We start from the raw sequence: 23,532 nt of genomic DNA, 5'->3' as shown, positions 1-23,532 counted from the left end.
TGTCTGAGTCCCGAACATTAATTGGAAAGTTATTCCATAACTGTGGGGCTCTATAAGAGAAAGCTCTTCCCCCTACTGTAGCCTTCGCTATTCGAGGTACTGTAAAATAGCCTGCACCTTTTGGTCTAAGTAGGTGTGACGGATCATAGAAAACCAATAGGTCACTTAGATAGTGTGGTGCAAACCCGTTTAGTGATTTACAAGTTAATAATAGTATTTTATAATTAATACATGATTTCACTGGGAGCCAATGCAGTGTGGATAAGATCGGGGTGATGTGGTCGTATCTTCTGGTTCTAGTTAGGACTCTAGCAGCTGCATTCTGGACTAACTTGAGTTTGTTTATGATCCTACTGGAACATCCAGACAGTATGGCATTACAGTAATCTAGTCTAGAGGTGACGAAAGCATGAACTAATATCTCTGCATCATGTAGTGACAACATATTTCTTATCTTAGAAATATTTCTGAGATGAAAGAAGGCAATCTGAGTAATATTATCTACATGAGCTTCAAATGATAGACTGGAGTCAATAATCACACCAAGGTCTTTTACTGCTGTACATGACAAAACAGTCATCCAGTCCATCCAGAGTTACAATGAGATCAGAAAGCTTACTTCTAGCTACACATGGTCCTAGTACAAGTACTTCTGTCTTATCATGCATTAATGTGTATGTTGCATTTAACTGCTGTAGATGTTTGAGCTAATTTCAACTACTTTATATACTGTTGGTTAGTTTAATCTAATCCACAGCAATGCGTCATACTCTATAAGATCATAGTATGTTTGTAGTGCTACTGTCCTGTAATTTTCTTGACCCATAAAGGAAAACATGTCATTCATTCTTCAGTTGATCACAAACCTTCAAAATCACCACATTTGGAGAAAAAAAAATAGTAATCTGGAAAGTAACTAGTAACTAAAGCTGTCAGACAAATGAAGTGGAGTAAAAAGTATAATATTTGCTTCTGTGATCTAGTGGAGTAGAAGTATAAAGTTGCATAAAATGGAAATACTCAAGTAAAGTACAAGGACTTCAAATTTGTATTTAAGTACTACTTGAGTCAATCTACTTAGTTGCATTCCACCACTGGTTTTCACTGAAGAGATCAAACAAACTGATGGTTTTGCTTTTCAGTGTGTGACATTTTCTGCATATTACTAGTGGAAGGTGAAAGGCAGCTTAGTGACTCCCCTCCTGTGGGCGGCAGTAATGGCGGCTGGGATGAGTTCTGAGCTGGAGGACGGAACAGTAGCAGCTCTCCAGTATCATCACAGAGCTACAGCTAACTGGCACTCGGTTGTTTTGATACAATGATGGAAGATGAAGAGTTAGAATTTGTGGAGGATTTGGACGCAATTTTACACCTTACCCCCGAAGTGCAGCTGGCCATCGAACAGGTAACATAGTTGTCTTTCATGTTAGTTCTGTATGTGCGATACTTAATACATTCTACCTGGCTAGGCTAGGCTAGGCTAGGCTAGGCTAGGCTAAGCTAAGCTAAGCTGAGCTGAGCTGAGCTGAGCTGTGCTGTTACTCCAGTCATTGCAAAAGGTTTACTATCTAGCTAGCTTCTGTCAACTTGTATATCACTGTCATTTCATCAATTATATTGAGCGGAAATTCTGACCAAAGCGTCGAGGAAATAAACTAAATAAATACATTATAAACCAGTATAAATACGTTAGTTTAATAAGTGTCCTAACTGTAGTCGTTCATTCTTGCCAGTTGTTTTGCTAGTTTAGCTAGAAATCTAGCTAGCTATTTTGATATTATATTACTTATGTGTATATTATCTAGCTAAATTTAGACAGAAACAATTGACATTCACTTTCGCACCTATAAAACACAGTCCTGCTGAGGGGAAAAATAGCAGAAATCCTCCAGAGAATTTGTAATGGTTATAATAGGAATTGTACTGGTTTTAATGGAAACTGTAATGGTCCCTGTGGGTATCTGCTGGTAATTTGTTGCCTTCTTGAAGGCATGTTCTGTCTAGTGGATACCATTAAGGACCAGTAATGGTAATTATTTTAATGCTTAGCTGATGGTTTGTAATGGTATTTGTAGTGGAGACCATTAGAGTTTTGGTGATGGTTTCTGGGGTTTTTTTTCCCCAGCAGGGAGGGCTGAATAAATACTGCTTAAAAAAAGAAAAGAGAAATATGCTTTCCTAGACCCAATTATGTTTAATGCAACAAGCTGGATTTATCAGTAAGATGACCCACGTGCTCTTGTATATGGTGTTCATATATACCTTGAATAATTATATATTCATATTTTTTCTTCCTATCTATTTATTTGTAAGGTGTTTCCCAGTCAGGACCCACTCGATCGAGCTGATTTCAATGCAGTTGAATACATCAACACTTTGTTTCCAACTGAGCAGGTGAGTCACATGATAGTCTCCACCCAAATGTGCTAGGTCTGACAACTTTATTTTACTGCTGTGTTACATTTCCAAAACCTGAAAGAATATAGGAAGCCCAAAGTAATCCCAAATGAAGACAGAATCCCTTTGTTTTTGGGTAATAAAGCTATGTCAGTTTTTTTTTTAAATGTAAAACTGCTCATAAGAACTGAAATAAAATAACATACTTAGGAGTATATGAGTTTTACTCTAATGGCTGCACACTGGCAGCTATAAATATTCTTTACTTACATTGCCAGGCAAATGTTTTTAGACACCTAGTTTATGTTTCATTCAAGTTTAATTACTGCCACAGACCAACAAAATATACAGAATGGCAATTAAATAGAGAATTATGTTAAAATGTGTAGCAATCTCCCCAAGTTCAGGCAGAATTGAGGAAGCTGGAGACAGGCTTGAACCAACTGAAAGGCGCTTTATTTTACTTTTGCTTTTCAGCTCTCTTAAAAACACACACGCAACTTCATGTTGGTTGCTCCTTCTTATCCTTGCCTCCTCTCACTGCAACACAGAACATTCATTAAGAGAATTCCCCACAGGTGTGCATTCCTTACCACTCACCTTCTCTGGCTCTGCCCTCCATTCACAAACCGGAGCTTGAGCACGCCCCGGCTCCACAAAGAGTTACACCAAAGACCTAAATCTAAATTAAGAGCTAGCAATATAATCTACCTTAAGGTGTAGGTGAGGAAGTTAAGCCCTCAGATCTTTTATTATAAGCAGTTAAATGATGCACTGTAGTATATGACCAAATGTTTGTGGACATCTTGCCATCACACCCATATGTTGTTCTTTCCCCAAATTGTTGCCTCAAAGTTGGAAGCACACAATTGTAAAGGATGCCTTTGTATGATGTAGCATTACAGTTTCTCTTCACTGGAACTGAGAGGCCCAAACGTGTTCCAGCATGACAATTCCCCTGTGCACAAAGTGAGCTCCATGAAGACATGGTTTGCTAAGGTTGGAGTGGAAGAACTCAATTGACCTGCACAGAACCCTCACCTCAGCCCCATTGAACATCTTTGGGATGAACTGAAACACAGACTGTACCCCAGACTTCTTCGCCTGACCTCATTAATGCTTTTGTGGATAAATGAGTACAAATCCTTAAAGCCATGCTCCAAAATCTAGTGAAAACATTCCCAGTAGAGTGGAGGTGATTATAACAGCAAAGGGGGATGGGATGTACTACATCTGGAAAGGGATGTTCAGCAAGCACATGAGTGTTATGGTCAGGTGTCCACAAACCTTTGGCCATATAGTGTAGATGAAAGAATCTTATTGGTGTTAATTATAAGGAACTTCTAAGACACAACATATTTTAGTCTAATTAGAGTAATCACAATCAAGCATTTTTTCCCCCTAAGGACTAGATTGTTGCTTTGTATAAGAGCATCTGCCAACTGCTTAAATAAAAATGAGACAGTGTATGAAAAGGACTGCAGTATATGTCCTTCCAAGTCCTTACAATGTACGTCTTGATACAAGATCATTATATATATATATATATATATATATATATATATATATATATATATATATATATATATATATACACACACTTATAGAGCAGCCAGCTATTTAGAGCTGTTTCAATGCAATATGAAGCAGTGTGAGTGGATATTATGCAAGCTTTTGGCTGTTAATTCTGCTATTACTTTTGTCACTGGTTGAAAGAAAAAGAAAAAAAAATTTTTTTGTTGAATATCATGATGTACAATGTGGGATATCATATTGTAATGTATGTTATCTAGCAAAAAAATAAAATTCTCCTGGACTTTTGACCACTTTCAAGTTTACCAACATGGGAGTTAGTTTTAGGAAGTCATGCTTCCTTTATTGGGACTGACAAGCACAGAATAATAGAGGTAAAGAGAAATGCTCAGTGCAAAAGGAAATGATTAACATTCCTAAATAAGAGTATAATAGTGATGATTAAAAAAGATTTGCCTGTGTTCTATTGGACTTACTGGTACAGAAACACATGTATTGATTTAGTCGTAATGGTCTACCAGCTTTTGTGCGATACATGTTGTTTTAATTTTGGGGCGCTGACTTGTATCTGAGAATTGCACCCTTAGTTATGCCATTTTTTTTCCTCCCCCTTTATTTGACCACTAGGTTGTGCTATCACCCTGTGCCCTTTTTGCACGGACAGTGTTTAATAAGAGAAAGGTTCATGTTAGTTGCAATATTGACTTTTAACGAGTTATGTTCTAAATTTTATCTTGCTTTTTACAGTCACTCGCAAATATAGATGAAGTGGTGAATAAAATTCGCCTGAAAATCAGGTGAGCTTTTCATTTGCCATGAAATGTAAAATGATCACAATGCCGAATACGGAACTAGCGTATTACCCTAGTGATTTGCCCACTGGTGTCTTTATTGATGTGTGTTTTCCCTTTCACCAGACGACTGGATGACAACATCAGGACGGTGGTGAGGGGACAAACTAACGTGGGACAGGATGGCAGGCAGGTGGGTGTCTCATGTGCTCGCATCAGCCCATGGCTCAGTCCCCTGTGGGAAAGATTTCAACATAATTCCTGTGCAGTGAAAAATAAATGATGGACTTGGTGATTTGTACTTTCAGAGAGTTTATGGAAAGGGGGCTTTGACAGAGATTGTTTATGTGAGATGATTGATTGATTGGTGTGAGAGAAGTATGATGAATTGGAGCTGCAGAGAATGGTTAGCGAAGCTTGGTCAAGGGCTACAGCATGACTACAGAAAGCTTCTTTAGTCTGTAGTGTTGGATGTGAAATCAGATCCTGGTGAGGTGCTGTCAGGAGCTGCCTGCCGTCTGCTCACACACAAATGTCTCTTAGCTTGGGTTTGACTCTTTGGTAACAAATATCAGATATTCCATATCACAGTCAGTTCTTTTCCAGTGACATTTAATAAGTATTTCTGTTCCCTGTGTTCATCTAAGCTCAGATTAGTCAGAGCTGTCACATTCCCATCCTCAGCACTTCTCTCGCTCTCTCTCGCTGTCTGGAAGAGAAAGCACATTTCTTTCAGATTCCCCTGTTTTTCGACTATGCTGGCATTCCACATTGTGGTTTGGTGTCCTGCTGCTTCTTGGAGCTGGTGGAAAACCCTGATTCAACACAGATCCATGCTCAATCAGAGCAGCAGGCAGAAGTGAAATGTGACACCTAATTGTGAGGTATGAGCTGGTGCAAGTGACGACTGAGAGGGGTCTGGTGGTCGTCCCATAACCAGCTTTCTCTGAGATGTGGAAAGTCAAGGTTTGGAGTCTCAGGGCCTGGTATCCCTCTGAGATGTTTCCACCGAGCAAAAGGAAAATCCCTTCTGCAGATGGAAATGCTGGATTACAGATGTAGAGGCCGGGGGCTGAGGGAGGAGAGATGGAAAACACACCAGCTTGTTCTTTGTTTAGTCTGAGAAGTATTTATCATTAGGGCGGAGACACATGCTTCTGAATCACAGTCTCGGGGCCATGCATGAAGATAATTCTAACTGCGTGGAGGTGGTGGGAAAACATGTCTTTTTAAAGGGCTCAGAGATTCTCAGATTTGAAAAGATCAGAGTTCTCCATCGTCTTTTTTTGTTTGTTTGTTTGTCAGGAGGGGTTGAAGAGTGAGCGACTGAGTGTTCATGTTGTGTTGGAGGTCATGACCAGATAAGCATCATGACTCCAGCATTGTACCTCAGTCACCTCACAGATGTCCACCCTGTTTAAATGCCTTGGGGACATCTTGGAAGGAGAAATGGTGGTGTCTGCTTTCTGAGCGGATTCACTGTTAGGAAGTTATGGGCAGCTGGATACCCAAGGACAAAGCTAATTCACTAAATGCCTTGTTTTGAAGAAATACCTTAGTTACCCTGTATTCATTTCTGTGAAAGCCTATATGCCCCTCTTTTCCTGATTAATAACTGGATTCTTTGTCCTCACACACTTTTGACACTCTCTGGCCAACACTTTTGCAATTTTGGTCCTCCTCATATGATCACCACATTGTTTGCTTGTGATATTCAATTTCAATATTTTCCAAAATGGAAAGCAGTTTAACAATATTGTGAAAATTCAATCCCACCAGGATTTAGTGATTTTTGCAATCGCAGAAATGAACGCAAAATCAAGCACATTCCACAGTATTCAAGCATTTTTGGCTGCAAAAATCACACAAAAACACTGAATAGAGCACAAAAATCACCAGAATTCTAAATCATGTTGTGTCATTTATCACGGTCACTGGTCACTCCCATTGGTTGTCAGTTGTCTAGCCCAGCCAAAACTGTGATAAATATTATTTTCTTTCATGCAGTTTGAAATTCCATATTAAAAGCTTGCTGTATTGTGTTCCCAGATGGAGTTGGGGGTAGGGGCTGCATATGAGAATTTTATGGCTGTCACATAGCGAGTTGGGATCAGGATGTCTCATCTAGTTTCTGGCATGTGGAGCTGCTTATCAGGAATGCTGAAGAGCTACCCTAAAAATATATATAAACGCATAAAGATGGAACGTGTACAGCTTGTGCGATTTATTAAAAAAAAAAAAAAAAAGAACGAAAATATTTGGCCTGTCTTTCCCTTTTAAAAAAAAAAAACATGTTTTAGAAGTAGTTTAAGATACGTGCTTGCTTATTTTTCGTCAGAATTAAACATAGACCGATATAAAATTATTATAATTTTATTTATTATTATTTTTTTTTTACAGATTTCAGTTTTATGGAGCAAATTCTAGTAACCAATAATACAGGTAAGCCTGGAGCCTATCCCGGGGACTCATGGCACAAGGCAGGGGACACCCTGGACGGGGTGCCAACCCATCACAGGGCACAATCGCGCACACACCCGTTCACACGCTACGGACAATTTAGAAATGCCCATCAGCCTACAACGCGGTACCCAGGGGAAACCTCCAAAGCACGGGGAGAACATGCAAACTCCATGCACACGGGGCAGAGGCGGGAATCAAACCCCCGACCAATTTTGCTTGTTGTTTATTAAAACTTAAACAGCAGCAACTCTTGATTCCTGAGTTATGAAATTGACAAGAAGGGCTGTGGAAATGTCTTTTATGGACTAATGACTCAAAGTTCCTGAGCAGTTCCGGTTGGCTGGAAACGTTGGTGTGTAAACAGTTGAAGCCATTTATCAGTGACTGAAAAATGTATTTAAATCCCCACTGATTTGTTTGACTGCTTGAACTAGCAAATAAATGCAACTAATGGTATACGGTTGCGTTCGCAACAATCGCTGCAAAATCCCGTTAGGCGATCATAGAGATGTGTCAGAAATGCTGTTCTTATAGTTCATGTTAAAGTTGATATTCTTCAGCTGTATTTAGTCCTTCAGTGTGGAACTATAGACGATGTATTCTGCAGAAACCACAGCTTCAGGAACTGCTGCAGTTGTTAAAATTTCATTCGTATATAAAGAAGACGACGTATTTGCGTACGCACTGCAGGAGAATGAGTTAGATGTAATCCACATGCCTTATTTATGCTTTGCACAACCCTGATTATTAAAGAATAATTAAAAACATATGTATGATGTTTGTACTTTTATAGCTATTTGGGAGAGAATTTCACTTCAACATACTCATTTGAATTAAGAAGATAAACAGCTGCTAATGTATTGCTTTTCTTTATCATCAGACAAGGACCTGTATTCCAGTTGTCTCTACGTTTATGAATGCAGTTTTCCCTATTGAACTTTAAAAGAGAAGTTATTGGTGCTTCATCTGAAGCATTTCAACGACACTGAACCCTACCATCACCTGATTTTTATCAGTCAGCATATTTTGGCCATGGATAAGGAAGGAAAGTACACTCCCAGCATTCAGACTCTTACACTGGAAATAAATCATTTGAAATCACTGACCCCTCCTCATCTCTCTATCTGCACTGCTTAACTCCACTGAGATTGGAAAATGGTTTCTCATTGACTCTCCTATATGGACTTTATCAGGCATGGCAGCAGACGCATAGAGAGCGACAGCTGAGTTTGAAAGTTTCACCGGGAAGTGTCCGGAAGGCCTTCAAATTGTTTTGAGCTGTGTCTCGCTTTTGAAAATGTTCTGTCAACTGAGTAACTCTGTGTCCGACTGTATTTTGAGGAGGATTTTAAAAGTGGTAAATTCCACCGGGCAGCTGGTGCCGGCTGTTAGCATTCCATTGGCCTGCGAGAGAGTGAGTGAGCGCCAACCATCCTACTCCTGGTCAGCTTAGCCCTGGGCCTGGCAAAATATACTAGCAGTGACTACCATTATTAAAAACCAACAGGGAAGTGTCGCAGAACATTGCATAGTGTTGTGAAGTTTATAACTGTTGGTGTGGAGGTCAGCCAACTTCAGGGTTAAGTTGGGCGCCTGGTCGATGCCAGCGGGTTCGGTGGGTGAACATGTGGCAGGCCCCAGTGCAGCTGCTGTACACTTACCCTGTTGGAATGTGAGGACAAACTGTGTATGAGAATTTTTCATCAAGTCTTCCCATTTGGTTCTCATTTCTCTGTTTGAGTGAGTGAAAGACACTTGCTAAAAATAATGTGGAGGGAGGAGGGTGAAAACTGTGGAGAACAACAACATAATCATTCGTATCGTTTCTTCTTCAGGCTGAAGAAGACTCTGAAATCATATTCACCAGGGATTGCTTCTGGTGAAACAGTAAATTGCTTCGATGTGGTTTAAAGATTGAGTTTGTTGTCTAACATTCGAAACATTTAATTACTAATAGATTTGCTATGTTAAATAAAGGATCTGATGTGCATTAACTTTTACCCTTTAAACCTTCACAGCTATTGTTATTATGCAGCAAATATCATTGCCGGCAGTGAAACCATTATGGCATGTCCGAGAGTGTTCGCAGATGCTGTGTGTCTGAACTTCTGCCTCTATTCCAGGCTCTGGAGGAGGCTCAGATAGCCATCCAGCAACTGTTTGGCAAAATCAAAGACATCAAGGACAAAGCGGAGAAATCGGAACAAATGGTGAGTAAAAATAAGCCTTACAGACAGGAATCTTGTCTGGTCAAAACATATATTATGTCTCCCAACACTCTTGGCTGCTGGTTAACTAGGCAGGAAATTGTGACATCCTGCAGCAGCCTTTTTAAATCCTTGAGTTATTCACTTGCCAACTGCATGTTAGAAGGGATGAACAGGTCAGAGGAAGGGCAGGGTATGGCTATCTGGTCTAGTGGGACAGGAGAACAATGGGGATCCGCCTAGGCCTGCATATGCTGGACCCATCAGCTCTGAGATGTTTATTCCTTTGCCCAGGTAAAAGAGATCACCCGGGACATCAAGCAGCTGGACCATGCAAAACGTAACCTAACCACGTCCATTACTACCCTTAATCACCTGCACATGCTAGCAGGAGGTGTGGATTCTCTGGAGTAAGTGGCCACACTGTTTGCTATCTACAGACCAGAGACAGAGGCACTGAGCCATGTGCTGATTGGTCTTTTACCTATAGGTTCAAAATATCTTTTTAATTGCTTGATAGATCAAGTTATCTTTCAGGGCCATGACACGCAAGAGGCAGTATGGGGAGGTGGCCAACTTGCTCCAGGGAGTGGTCAATGTGCTGGAGCACTTCCAAAAGTATATGGGCATCCCTCAGATCCGCCAACTGTCTGAAAGGTGAGGACACCCTCGCAATCTGTTCTTCAGCCCTTCTCAACCCATTGTAACCCCTGTTGAAGACACACCTGATGTCGCAAGCACGTTCCAATCTGACCTGAATCTAAAAAAAAAAAAAAAAAGTCCAAACTGTCCATTACATTTTGGTGTGTGACGTGAGCCATTGCCTAACTGTATACTCAGACAATCGGCATGTTATCTGAATGAGCTAAAGGGCAGGCAGTGTTTATACGACTAATTTTCTGGTGTAATTCTCTAAGTTGAAGGTATGAGGTTCCTGTTTATGTTTACCACAAATGAAACACAGGAAGGAAATCTGTTCCACTTGATCTTTATTATTCCAGTGCTTTTTTTTTTTTCAGGCTCATTCTTCCAACAGTGGAGCCTTGTCTCTGGCTGAGTAGTGTAGTGTCCGTCCCTGCAGACTTAGAAACTAGACTCTTGGTGAAGACTGTGAGGGTTTTAGATCAGTCTTATTCCACGTGTCACTAATACTCGGGGCTTCCCACTGCTTATTTATGCTGGGTAGACTGATCAGGCTGTTGTTTCATAAGTAAGAGGGCAAGGAAGGGTGTTTTCATGCGGAAAGCTATTCCATAGAATGTTCCAGTACCTTTATGTTTATCTGGAAAAGCTTGTAGCTTTGGTTGCCCTTTCCTGCTCCTATAGTATAGTCCCCACCCCAGCAGTTGCTTCAGATAAGTACAATGCAGGCTTCTTTTCACAAACAGACTTGAAGCTGAAAATATAATTTTTAAAAAAATTATTAGATTTATTGTATTTATAAAGAAACATTCAAATGTATTAAACAAGCTGGTCTGTCTGGCTTTGTTCTGATTGGGGGGTGGAAAAATTGTGGTGGGTGGAGGTGGTGCTGCAACTTTGAGATTTACAATGTAAACATAATAGCCCCCTTTGGTGCTTGGGTGGTGCTTTTTCTTTTTTTTTGTTTTAGAGTGCAATAAGGTTTTCCGTGTTTTGAATGCTGAGTATGAATTGTGGTCAAAGAGCAATGTATAGAAGCTATTGACGATGTTTTAAGTCTGCTTTTCCTACTACAATGCAGGATTATTTATTCCAGTCCAGAAATGGGAGAAATTAAATGCTTTGATTCGGTGGCATTGTGCCACCCTAAATAGAAGTGGATGAATGCGTGGTACAGACGTTTGATCAGGGGCAGCAGCTGTGAGTGCCGCCACTCTTCAGACACTGCTGGGTCTTGAGAGTGTTTGAGAGAGACTCGGATCAGCAGACATATGCCCAACTGGAGTTCAGGCAGTGTCTGGCAAGAGAATGTGGGCTCCTCTCTCTGTTCGTGTTTATTCTGGAAGGCACTTGTTGTTCCAGAGATGGGATCTGCCTACATCCAGCACCAACAGTCATTTTTTAAAGGAAATTGGAATCCCATATCCACAATGCGGTGATACTCCCAAACCTCTTTAATGTCGTTTTTAACTTGCCATGAACCTCCCCCCTGCTGGGAGTTCCTAGTGTGCCAAGTAAATAAACATGCAATAATAGGACTGGATGATTTATGGAGCAGTTATCGTTATTATTCATTGCACGACTCGTATCAAGTGTGGCTTCCCCAATCAGATATCGAGCATCGCCGTCGAGTCAATACTGGCCTGAAGAGCTAGATCGGATGTTGCTTATTTTCCAAATTGATTGACATAATCTGTTGGCCATCGTACCTCAGCTATAAAGATCTGATCATGTGTGATGAATTAAAATAAAAACCTTTAGTAAAGTTTATAATTCTGCTGAACAGCATGAATGCCAAATCTCAAATTTTCATGAAAACAGTCTGCCGGAAACAGAGATAAGTGTTCCTGCTCAAAATTTGTTCAATGAATTTCTCTATAGCTGTCTGAAGGACTGAACAATAAATACACGAGCCAGTTACATATGTTAAAGCTGCTCTTATTAACTAGGAGACTTCTTTTTGAAGCTGGAGGGGCACTGAATATCATGTACCTGTTTAAAACCCCACAGTGCTGAAGTATTTTATGCGTAGGTCTATTATAATAGTATGTGCACATTCTGTTTCATTCCTGTGGTACTTCATGCTTATCACTAATTCAGCGGTTTAGGAGTAGGATCTGATAGAGAGTGGCCTTTCCATTATGGGGTCACGTGATAAGGAAAATCTCTGTACCTCTGCTCAAAGCAGATCCTGCACAAGAGATTTCCAATCTGTGCCTGTGGGGGTTCTTCTTTTGAAACGTGTGTGTCTGTCTTTCTTCCTCTGTAGAGTGAAAGCAGCACAAAGCGAACTAGGCACACAAATCCTAGCTGACTTTGATGAGGCTTTTCCTGCACAGGGCTCAAAGGTACTACACTGTAACCAAGGAAAAAAAACAACTGTAATACTGCATTTATTGTACATAACATTGATATGTAATCTATTGCATTTTGAAAATGTTTGGCTGCATATATAAAAGTGTCTCGATTAAAAAAAATATTTTGTTATATTCCATATACTTTCTTATTGTTGCTGCGATTAATTAATTATTTGCTCATACTGTGTACACTATAATAACTGTGTGTGTTTAATAGAGGCCTGGAGGCCCCAGCATTGTGCTCAGAGATGCCTGTTTGGTGGCCAATGTCCTGGATCCTCGGATTAGGCAGGAAATAATCAAGAAGTTCATTAGGCAGCATCTCTCTGAGTACCTTGTGCTCTTTCAAGAGAACCAGGATGTAAGTGTGGTTTGCAGTATGTTCTCACAATCAGACTCCCAATGAAAAAGTGTGGATCTGCATTCTGACAGTTGTATCTTAAATGCAGGTGGCATGGTTAGATAAGATTGACCGGCGCTATGCATGGATAAAGCGTCAACTAGTGGACTATGAGGAGAAGTACAGCCGCATGTTCCCTGAAGAGTGGTGCATGACCGAGCGTATAGCTGTGGAGTTCTGCCATATCACCAGGTACCTGTACACACATTTGTAAAATGAAAGTACTATAAGTTAGCTGTTTTTTTTTGTTTTTTTAAGGAATAATTGAGATGCCAGGCAAATGTTATAATTAAACATATGAAAAGGAAATGCTTGGGTAAATAATTGAACAGCCAAAGCAAAACTTTATTTTTTTTTTTAGTTCTGTCTATAACTCTCAGGCAAAGTTTTACCAGAGATTCAGTGGAAAGAATGTTTGATTTTGCTACACTGTAATTTTCACAGAAGGAATTGCTCCTGTCTTCATCAGCATAAACTTTCATCCATTTCTATTCAGTCAGGCTTCATTTATAAAACCTAGAGCAGGTGGAGCTCATTTTTGCCCTGACAGATCTTTTCACCTTAAAATGCAGCTGTGGTTGCGGTGCTCAGTTTAACCATGTGCATGTTTTATCCTATAAACTGCCTGACCTGAAGTTCCACTCCACATGTGAGGTCTTACTGATCATCACAGTGTGTGTTTTGTGTGCCAGGGCTGAGTTGGCCAAGTTGATGCGAGCTCGTGCCAGAGAGATTGAGGTCAAGCTCTTGCTCTTTGCTATTCAGAGGACCACCAATTTCGAGGGGTTGCTGGCTAAGCGCTTCTCAGGCAGCACCTTGAGCAACGGCCCAGCGGTAAGGCCAACAGGATGTTCCTGGCTCTGCTATCCGGGGTCATGGTGGATTTCTGGAGCGCAAAACCAGAGCAAATGAGGCAGAGAGGTTCTCTCTTGTAAGTTTAATGTTCCTTTGTTTGCAGAAGAGACCGGAGATGCCCTTGGAGCCCACTAACCCTTTTCTGGAGGATGAGTCAGGAGAGGACAATGTTTCTGAAAAGGATGAAGATCTGGTCAGGGTGGGATTATTTATCATCCTCATCGTCACTCACTCTGTCCTTACAGATTACAGTTTGTCTTTGTCTCATCTTGAATTAATGTTTTAAGGATGAGGTACAATAGTTAAACAATAATTTTTTAAAACATTTATGTGAATGGCAGCTGGGGCTGAGGAATTTATAGAAAAACACTGTCATCAAACCTCATGTGGTGTTCAGTTTTACCCCACCAAAAGCCTGATATAGCACAATACTGTTCTCATTACCATTCTGTAATGCAGTCAACATCTTCATAAAGTACAGTTTGATTTCACAACTCAACAAATGAATTGCTTACAATTTCACCACTATGTGCGTCGTGTAATATTATGTGAGTTTAGATAATGTGCATTTTTAGTACTATTTGTAGTTCAAAGATTTCTAGAGCTTGCAAATGTACAAACAATGCAGTTTCCTTCTGCCTTCTCCATCTTATCAGATCTTATCAGTCTCTCAAGCTGCTTCTTAAGAAATCCACTAAATTAAGAATAACTTGGTTTCCTGCTTTCAGCCGAAGAAGCCCAAGACCCCAGAGAACCCGTTCCACGGCATTGTTTCCAAATGCTTCGAGCCTCATCTCTATGTCTATATCGAATCACAGGACAAGTAAGTGCAACGTGCTAGCTGTTACACACAAGGACAGTGGCCCAAACACTCACTACTTTTGTATCACTCTGTAAATTGGACTTTTATTTACTTCCAAACTGGTGTAAGCGATTTGCTTTCATGCCCCAAGCATGTGTGTGTGTGTGTGTACCCTGTGTAATGCTGTGTCACCATGCTGCATACATTTTTGGGTGTCACCTGATGCGAAGTCCCTCAGCAGTCATTCCCTCGTCTGTGTTTCTATTGCTCCATTTTCATCTTTCCATCGAAGCAGAAATGTTTCCCATGTTAACCACAGCCATTGAAAAGTGTAATAGCAGGAGGTTTCTCTTTCTCTGGCTCTGTTTGCCTTTTCCTTCTAACACTCCTCTCCATTGCCCTCTTTCGTACTCCCCAGAACTTCCAAAGCTGGAGCTCTAAATAGGGATTTGTCTATTCTTGTAATGGTACATTGGCTAAAGTAGACTGACCTTTTCTAGACAATGGCTTCCTTTATCCCAGCGCAGGCTGACCTGTTTGGCATGAAAAATGCCCACATTCTTTACTTGGGCATTTGCTATCTGGTTACTGAGTGCTGAAGGGGATGAGCCACAATGATGGCACACACAATGTGCTCCTTATTCTGTATAGTTCTCACACCTCAGCACACTGGCAATCACAATACTGTTGGTGTTTCAGCTCTCTATTGTTTATCATTGTAACAGGAACCTCGGCGAGCTGATTGACCGCTTTGTGGCTGATTTCCGAGCGCAGGGTCCCCCTAAGTCGGGCACTGAAGAAGGGGGAGCTGTGTTGCCCAGCTGTGCAGATCTCTTTGTATACTATAAAAAGTGCATGGTGCAATGCTCTCAGCTGAGCACAGGAGAGCCCATGATCGCCCTCACTACCATCTTCCAGAAGTACCTGCGCGAGTATGCCTGGAAGATCCTGTCTGGGAACCTGCCCAAGTAAGAGATGGCCTACAGCAGTGCACCCAGCCCCTCATATGGTTTAACTTTGACTTGCTTTTTGTCTTCTATTATTGCCATGACTGGCTTTTGATCCTTGCAGTCGCTGGAGCTATTTATTCTCTGGTGATGGCTAATGGCTAATGCTCGGTGAACAAAACCATTCTGAAGAGTACTCTTTGTGCTGCCCTGCCAAGGAGGGAGTTCAAACTAAAGGGGATAAACTTTAGAAAAATCTCTTGTGGGTTTGAAGAACAGGGTGTGTGACGGGGCTGCTGAGGTGTGTGTGTGTGTGTGTGTTTCAGAACAAGCAGTAACAGTGGAGGTTTAACCATCAGCAGTCTATTAAAGGAAAAAGAGGGTTCGGAGGTGGCCAAATTTACCACAGAAGAGCTCTGTCTTATATGCAGTATCCTCAGCACAGCCGAATACTGCCTTGCTACCACACAACAGGTCATTTTACACACACACGCACACCAGAGGAAGAGCTTGCCTGTCTAGCATATAGGCTAAAATTATATAGACCTAACAAATAGTTCTAGCTCATATGAAACAATAAAATGAAACTGCAACACATTCATTTGTGTTTATTTACAACAGAAAAATTAACATGTAAAAACAGGCCTTTTAGGCAACAAATTCTTAAATCCAGACTATACATTAATTTTCCAATATTTTGCTTTGGAAAATTGAGCAGTAACTGTTTTTTGTGGTATAGAAGTGAGTGACTTGGGCAGGTACGTTATAGGCATTCAAAAGGTTGCCAAGTTTGTGAGTGTTCTGTGCATACTCTTGAAAATGCATTGCTGGATTCCACTGAAACCGATTATTCCACCAAGTGGTGGAACAGAAGGGAATATTCAGGAAAATATTCAGGAGCTGTTCATACATTATTCAATCAACACAGTCTGTGTTACTGTTTTATTTTACTGAACTGTCTTCTTAGTTGGTCATGGCTGCCTGGCACTCGCAGCTCCAGCTGAAATTCCAACATAGCAAAAGATGTTGCTGCTGATAGGATTATTAAAAAATGGTCTTGGTGTGCTGTTTTGTCCACAGCTGGAGGAGAAGCTAAAGGAGAAAGTGGACAAGCCGCTTATGGAGAGGATTAACCTAACAGGAGAGATGGACACCTTTAGCACGTAACTGTCAACTGCCTAAATATATACAGCATACGAGTCTCAAATAAATTCTGCTGCATACCAGTATCTGCATGTGGTTCTGTAGAGAATGCAGTTTTTATGTCTTCAGGACCTCTTCCTAGCTATAACTGCTTCTGTTTGTGTGGCAGTGTGATCTCCAATAGCATCCAGCTTTTAGTTCAGGATCTGGATGCTGCATGTGATCCAGCCCTCACAGCCATGAGCAAGGTGGGTTAAAGACATTCCTTTAACTGTTTTAAAGAAATTATTTTTCCTCAAACTACTTATTTTTAATCCAACAGTAATGGCTGATGCATTTGTCAGTTTGATACTGGTCTAATTCTTCTAGTGCAACACTGAGTCTCTCTCTCTCTCCCTCCCTCTCTCTCTCTCCCTCTCCCTCTCTTTTTGCATCTGTCTGTATGCGCAGATGCCATGGCAGAGTGTGGAACATGTTGGTGACCAAAGTCCCTATGTCACTTCTGTCATCATGCATATTAAACAGAATGTACCAATCATCAGAGACAACCTGGCTGCCACCCGCAAATACTTCACTCAGTTCTGCATCAAGTTCATCAAGTCTGTATCTAAACCCTGTCAAATAACTTCTCTTACATAAACAGTTCTTTTATATATATATATATATATATATATATATATATATATATATATATATATATATATATATATATATATATATATATATAAATAAATAACACGTCTTTTTCAGCTCCTTTATTCCAAAGTTCATCAACCACCTGTTCCGGTGTAAACCCATCAGCATGGTTGGAGCTGAGCAGGTAAACAAAAAGCCACAGTGATCAGCTTTTTACTTAAAACTGTTGATTTCCTTTCATTCATAGGGTTGCTGAATTAACTAATTTGTCCACTAAATGTGATACAGTACATACTTCCTGTTTTTATACAGACTTTTATTTTGTTTTTATTTTTTTGCTTTGTCGAATTACCAAAAACGAATTCACTTTATTTGAGCTTTCTTCGGGTGGTTTTGTCATTTTTGTATGTAGCTTCTATTGGACACACACTCTCTGAAGACTGTTTTGTTAGACCTCCCAACCATTGGCTCTCAAGTCCTTCGCAAAGCTCCAGCGAGTTACACTAAAATAGTGGTCAAAGGGATGACTCGGGCAGAGATGATTCTTAAGGTAATCACCTCAATTCATCCAGACATACACTAACTATCAAAAGGTTTTGTTCATTGTCTACTATTCTCTAATAACAATGATGAACATGCATGAAATTATGTAGGAATAAAGAAAAGCAGCTTCATGACACTTTAGAGTTCTGAAATGGGCCAAGCACTGTTAAAGTAAAAACTGCTTGTCTTAAGTATTTACATTTTGATTCAGACATTAATTTAGACCTGGATGACAACTCTACGTTTGTCAGCACAATTCTTTTTTTCAGATCCTCAGTGAGTTCTTTGCCATGAGGTGGCATGTTGAACTTCCAATGACCAGTATGAGGGAGTGTGAGAGCGATGACACCAAATTTAACACATTCACTCCCTATTCACACCTGAGACCTTGTAACATTAACAAGTCACATGACACCGGGGAGGAAAAATGGCTAATTGGGCCCAATTTGGACATTTTCACTTAGGGGTGTACTCACTTTTGTTGCCAGCGGTTTAGACATTGATAGCTGTGTGTTGAGTTATTTTGAAGGGACAGCAAATTTACACTGTTACACAAGCTGTACACTCACTATTTTACATTGTAGCAAAGTGTCATTTCTTCAGTGTTGTCACATGAAAAGATATAATCAAATATTTACAAAAATGTGAGGGGTGTGCTCACCTTTGTGAGATACTGTGTGTGTATATGTGTATATATATATATATATATATATATATATATATATATATATATATATATATATATATATATAAATATAAATATAAATTTGGAAGTGCAGTTTATTTTCCAAGAACCTCCCATTTAACAGCCTTACACTGCAGGTTTGACTCCCTGCAGAAAAGTATTTCATTATGAGCAGCTCATAAAGGCCCTCATGGCTGTGCATTGCAGAGGAGCTTCTCTCACAGCTATGTCCCTGTATTTTAATGAGTTCTGTACCCAGGGCAGGAAGGACCTGAGCTCAGCAGGCCACTGCTCTGAGTGGAGCAGCTGCTCACACAATCCCTCTTTCTCAGAGACAGAGGTATTTTAACACGCATGATTCCAGGTTCGGTTATTCCTCTAGCATAAACAGAACACATGGTTAGATGGCTTAGTTCAGTTTTGCTGGGAAAAATGTCTGTCTGTAATTTTCTGAAAAAGTATCAGGAAGAGGCTATGATCGAAAAAGCACTCATTGTGAAAAAGCACACACACACACTCTCCCACTACATTCCCTAGCTTTTATTTAAAAATCTGTTACATCTGTCATTTTTAGCTTCCAAGTTGCCCAATGCTTGCAATCAATTTTCTTTCATTCAGGTTTTCTTGTGTGCAGATTTTACATCAAAACAGGTGCATGGGCACATCTATTGTAACCCAGAATCAGCACACATACTACCTTGTTTTCCTCCTGTCCCTGACCCCTGCTCCCTTGCCACCCACCAGGGTCCCCTGGGACTTCCTGCTCTTTTACTCATCTGCCTGGAATTCAGCCTTGATCTTCCTAATGTGCAGAGTGGGATTAGCTTTAATCATGGACTGTCATGCCAGCATAGCCTAGCAGATTTCCTAACAGATAAAAGTGTAGTGAGCAGTGACCTCTTGGTATTGGGATAAGTTGGTTTAAAAATATTAGCTCGTACTGTTCTTTACAGAGCGTTTATTTTACAGGTTCAGTTTATACCTGAGCTACAGTCGTGTGTGTTAATTACCAGGTCTGTAGTTTTCACTGCTGTCGGAACTGCTCTCATGGGATAAGAGTTGAACTCTGCTTATATTAGGCTAATTATATCTGTGTAATAAAAGTATTTTAAAACACACATTTAAATGAAACCCTTTATTTATACCCAAAAACTATATCTGGTGTGTGTTAGTGAAATGCTGTACTGATTTTCATAGTTCTAATTTATATTTAGCCTGTGAAAATTATGCTATATGTAATAAGACTGTTTTAGGATCTTGGTGAAATGCCTATTTAAGGAAAACTTTTTTTTAAAAATTCTGTTTTATTTTCAAATATCTGATGATTATTACGTCTTGCAAAATAATTAACAAATATAGTTATGAAGCTGGACAGGTGCAACAGCTTAGTTTGGGTATTGGGCTTTTTGTGGGTTTTATTAGCTATTGATCTGTGTTAGCGTGCGCACGGTGGCTTAGTGGTTAGCACGTTCGCCTCACACCGCCAGGGTCGGGGTTCTGTGTGTGCGGAGTGTGCATGTTCTCCCCGTGCTGTGGGGGTTTCCTCCGGGTACTCCGGTTTCCTCCCCCAGTCCAAAGACATGTATGGTAGGCTGATTGGCATGTCTAAAGTGTCCATAGTGTATGAATGGGTGTGTGAATGTGTGTGTGATTGTGTGCCCTGCGATGGACTGGCACCCTGCCCAGGGTGTACCCTGCCTTGTGCCCGATGCTCCGTGGGATAGGCTCCAGGTTCCCCTGTGACCCTGAAAAGGAGTAAGCGGTTGAAGATGGATGGATGGATGGATCTGTGTTAGCACATGGGCTATGTGCTGTTTGAAGTCCTGGTCATGAATATGCATTCCTTTTGCTATTGACAAGCTGAATGAATGCATTGAGAGAACCTTTAGATCTGGTTAGCATTAATGATTAACTTTGCACTGCCCCAGGTACCTCCTGGGTAATTGCTCCCATCTTTTGAACCACTTTGCCTTTTGCAGGGCTTTAAAGTCTGCTTCATAGTTGAAAATATCAAACACTATACTGTTGCTTTTCCTCGAAAGGCCAGTGAGTTAGTGAGGGCTGATGTGTATATTGTGCTCAGTGGATTGATGCCACTTATCAGTCGTTCCAGTGCATCAATGAGTTACTTCCGTGACACATTCACTGGTTTAGGGTTGAAATGTGAGCCCACTGTGGTTGGAAGCTAGTGTTTGGCTGTCCTTATGATGCTCATTACAGAGCTAACACGAAGAATAATCTATTAAAGATGTTCTCAGATCTCTGTGCTGGGAAAGGGTTTGCTCCTGACCCAATAGAGACAAGAAGCTAACAAAGGTGTTGCAGGCCAAGCATGCAGCCGGTGAGACGTGTCTGTTTTCCACAGTCTCTCTCCCTCCTGTTGCGGCTCTTTCTGGAAACTAAACGGAAAGGCAGCCCTTCTGCCTCTCCCTATCTGTCTGTCTATCTGTCTGTCTTTCTCACTCCTTTACTCTCTCACGCTTTGTTGGTTTCTCTCTCCCTCTTTTACAACATGCTAAATACAACAGGCCCCTTCAAGTCTTTTCATTGGCCTATCTCCAGCCAGTCACTAAGTAAATCACTTTGTTGAAGGGAGGGATTGTCATTAAAATTCCACAAAATCCACATAGAGTTAAATTTTGCCTTTCCAACTTTGACTTGTGCATATTTGGGAGCCCTGTCCCTCGAGGCATACATGAGTAGTAATGGAGGTTGGCAGGGGAAGAAATGTTGGGGGTGCTGTTCCATATCTTTGTTTTCCAGTGTCTGTAAACCATGTGTTCTCCAGCCCTGTTAGAAATATGAATAGTTGCAAGTTTTTCTCACAATGAAGGGGAAAAAAAAGAGGTCCATGGTATGGGGCCCTGCCTTATTTAACCTTTTTAACTGCTTATTTGCTCAGACTCCCTCATTATAGCAAAAACAATTACAGACAAGGCTAATTCAGCTCCGTTCAAGCATAGAGTAATTGCTCTGTTAAAAAAAGGTCCTAAATATAACTCCCGAGTGTTGCTTTGTTTGCAATTTGGTGACTGTCTAATGCTCTCCTGCTCGCCGTAGTTGACTCATGTGGGAACATTTAACCACTGAGACAGGACCAAGGTCTTTTCAGTTTTACAGTGGTTTCTCTTCTTCAGGTGGTCATGGCCCCTCATGAGCCGTCAGTGGTGTTTGTGGATAATTATATCAAGCTTCTTGCTGATGGCAACCCAGAGACTTTCCAGAAAATTCTAGACATGAAGGTAAACCCATGCACAAGTCACAGTTGTGCTGTTTTTATGATATTTTGAAGTTACTTAATGGTTAAATGCATTCTGATTTAGCTGTCAGTATGTATTATGTGCTCAGTAATTCATAATGTCTGTCTAGACGCTTTCTATCCCACAAAATAAACTTAAGAGCACTTTCTCAATTGAAAATTATTTTAATAATGATTAGGCTCAAGGGCTGAAATACTGGCCCACAGAGAATTGCTGCCTTGTTCAGTCCTTTTGTCGAGGCGGGTCTGTCTTTGTGTTTGTAGCCCCCTCACATTTTTGTGTGTGCGCGTGTGCTTGCATCCTCAGGGACTGAAGCGCAGTGAGCAAAGCAGTATGCTCGAGCTCTTCAGACAGAGGTTACCCACTCCCCCCTCAGGGCCAGACACAGGACCCTCTATGTCCTTCAGCGCTCCAACCCCTGAGCAGGAGTCCTCACGCATCCGCAAACTTGAAAAGCTCATCAAAAAACGAATTCAGTGACCATTTCTTCGTCAATGTATTACACAGGACTTGTTAAAGCGATATGCGATTATGACTCTTCTGCAGTGTCTTAACTCATAAAGCGTTCAAAGTGGCATTATTTACACATGTAAAAGCAAACATTCCCATATTAACATGAATCAGCCATCTTACACCGAAAACCTTAAAATAACGAAGCTTTCATTCCATTAATTAATGTAAACCCCATGAATCAGAAGTTGTTTGTAAAATTTCCTGTAACACATTGCTACATTGCTGGCATGTATGAGTCATTTACCCTTGTGTCCCTGAGGTTTTCCTTTTTTTCTTTCTCTTTTATAACACTAATGCACAGGCTTTCCATAGTGGCTGAACGCATGCCGTTTACTTTGCACGTTTCTCTGAAATATGTTTGCACTTAAAGCAAAGTGGATGGCAGAGCAATGCAGAAAATTACCCTGCTGCTGCTTTGGCACCAATTCTTCCGGCTTGGGAGTCTGAACATTGGAATGATTTAAGGGCAGGGTTTTCTTTAAATGTCCCCTTCACCCTTTACAGTAAATAGTCGTGAGGCACTCTGTGATTGGTGTGTGTTAGGGGACTCTGTGTGTAAATGGCACTGGTCTGTAATTCAGTCTCCAGGTTTAGGAGTAGAACCCTAGGCGCTCTATGCCACAGAGAAACTAGGGATTTCCTGTCTCTCAATGGGACACAAACAAGTTGCCTTTCTTCCCCTCAGAATTGACAAAACTGTAGAGGTTCAAAGATATTTTGAGATGTATATCAGCACATGAGCAGATCTTGAGTACAGAGTGTTTCTGAATCTCTGTAATGTCTTGTAAGGCCTTATGAAGGGCCTTTGGATAACTGTAGTCATATATTTTGTGACATTAGATTTGATGCTTAAGAATCAAGGGTGAAAATGTAAAATATTTATATGGTTTTCTGTCTATATACATGTTTGCCTGTTAATGGATATGATTTTAGAGATTTTTTTTTTTTTGCTATGTATGAGGTAGGGTGGGGCTTTGGCCATCTCTGTTGTACTTTTTACTCTGACTACACTGCTCTTAATCATACAATTGTCATTAAAAGTCATAGCAAAAACTTTTCTAAGCTTTCTTAGAATGAATTGTAATGTATTTTAATGTATAGTACCACAGTAAATAGTGCAAAACCACACCATCCTGTAATTACAGTAAAATACTATATACTGCATATACACTATCCAAAGGTATGTGGACACCTGCCCGTCACACCCAGATGTGGTTCTTCCCCAAACTGTTGCAACAAAGGTGGAAGCACAGAATTGACTAAAATGTCTTTGTATACTGTAACATTAAAATTTCCCTTCACTGGAACTAAGAGGCCCAAACCTGTTCCAGCATCACAATGCCCATGTGTACAATGCA

At 40.6% G+C, this 23,532-nt stretch overlaps 1 protein-coding gene across 1 annotated transcript; it reads left to right on the top strand.

Annotated features, from left to right (window-relative positions):
- Positions 1-1,222: 1,222 nt before the first annotated feature.
- Positions 1,223-23,231, top strand: vps53 (VPS53 subunit of GARP complex). The gene is made up of 22 exons (XM_017490847.3): positions 1,223-1,405; positions 2,314-2,394; positions 4,678-4,727; positions 4,848-4,914; positions 9,308-9,394; positions 9,686-9,801; positions 9,929-10,048; positions 12,303-12,381; positions 12,608-12,751; positions 12,840-12,982; positions 13,483-13,624; positions 13,749-13,844; positions 14,374-14,468; positions 15,173-15,415; positions 15,721-15,868; positions 16,475-16,557; positions 16,707-16,785; positions 16,988-17,136; positions 17,288-17,357; positions 17,586-17,723; positions 21,539-21,643; positions 21,968-23,231. The coding sequence occupies exons 1-22, from the start codon at positions 1,319-1,321 to the stop codon at positions 22,139-22,141; spliced, it is 2,496 nt and encodes an 831-aa protein (XP_017346336.1). The 5' UTR covers positions 1,223-1,318; the 3' UTR covers positions 22,142-23,231.
- The last annotated feature ends 301 nt before the right edge of the window (positions 23,232-23,532 follow it).

Source organism: Ictalurus punctatus, chromosome 17 (genome assembly GCF_001660625.3).
Source record: "Ictalurus punctatus breed USDA103 chromosome 17, Coco_2.0, whole genome shotgun sequence".
In the NCBI taxonomy this organism is placed as follows: Eukaryota; Metazoa; Chordata; class Actinopteri; order Siluriformes; family Ictaluridae; genus Ictalurus; species Ictalurus punctatus.
The sequence above is the reverse complement of the archived record's forward strand: the minus strand, read 5'-3'. Positions and strand labels throughout refer to the sequence as shown.

What these genes read in the sequence shown, in the direction of transcription:
- vps53 (XM_017490847.3), top strand. Translation starts at nt 1,319, where the DNA reads ATGATGGAAGATGAAGAGTTAGAATTTGTGGAGGATTTGGACGCAATT. An exon ending in TCTTTCAAGAGAACCAGGAT is followed by an intron (nt 12,752 to 12,839) that starts GTAAGTGTGGTT and finishes TCTTAAATGCAG; the next exon opens with GTGGCATGGTTAGATAAGAT. An exon ending in CTGTCTGGGAACCTGCCCAA is followed by an intron (nt 15,416 to 15,720) that starts GTAAGAGATGGC and finishes TGTGTGTTTCAG; the next exon opens with AACAAGCAGTAACAGTGGAG.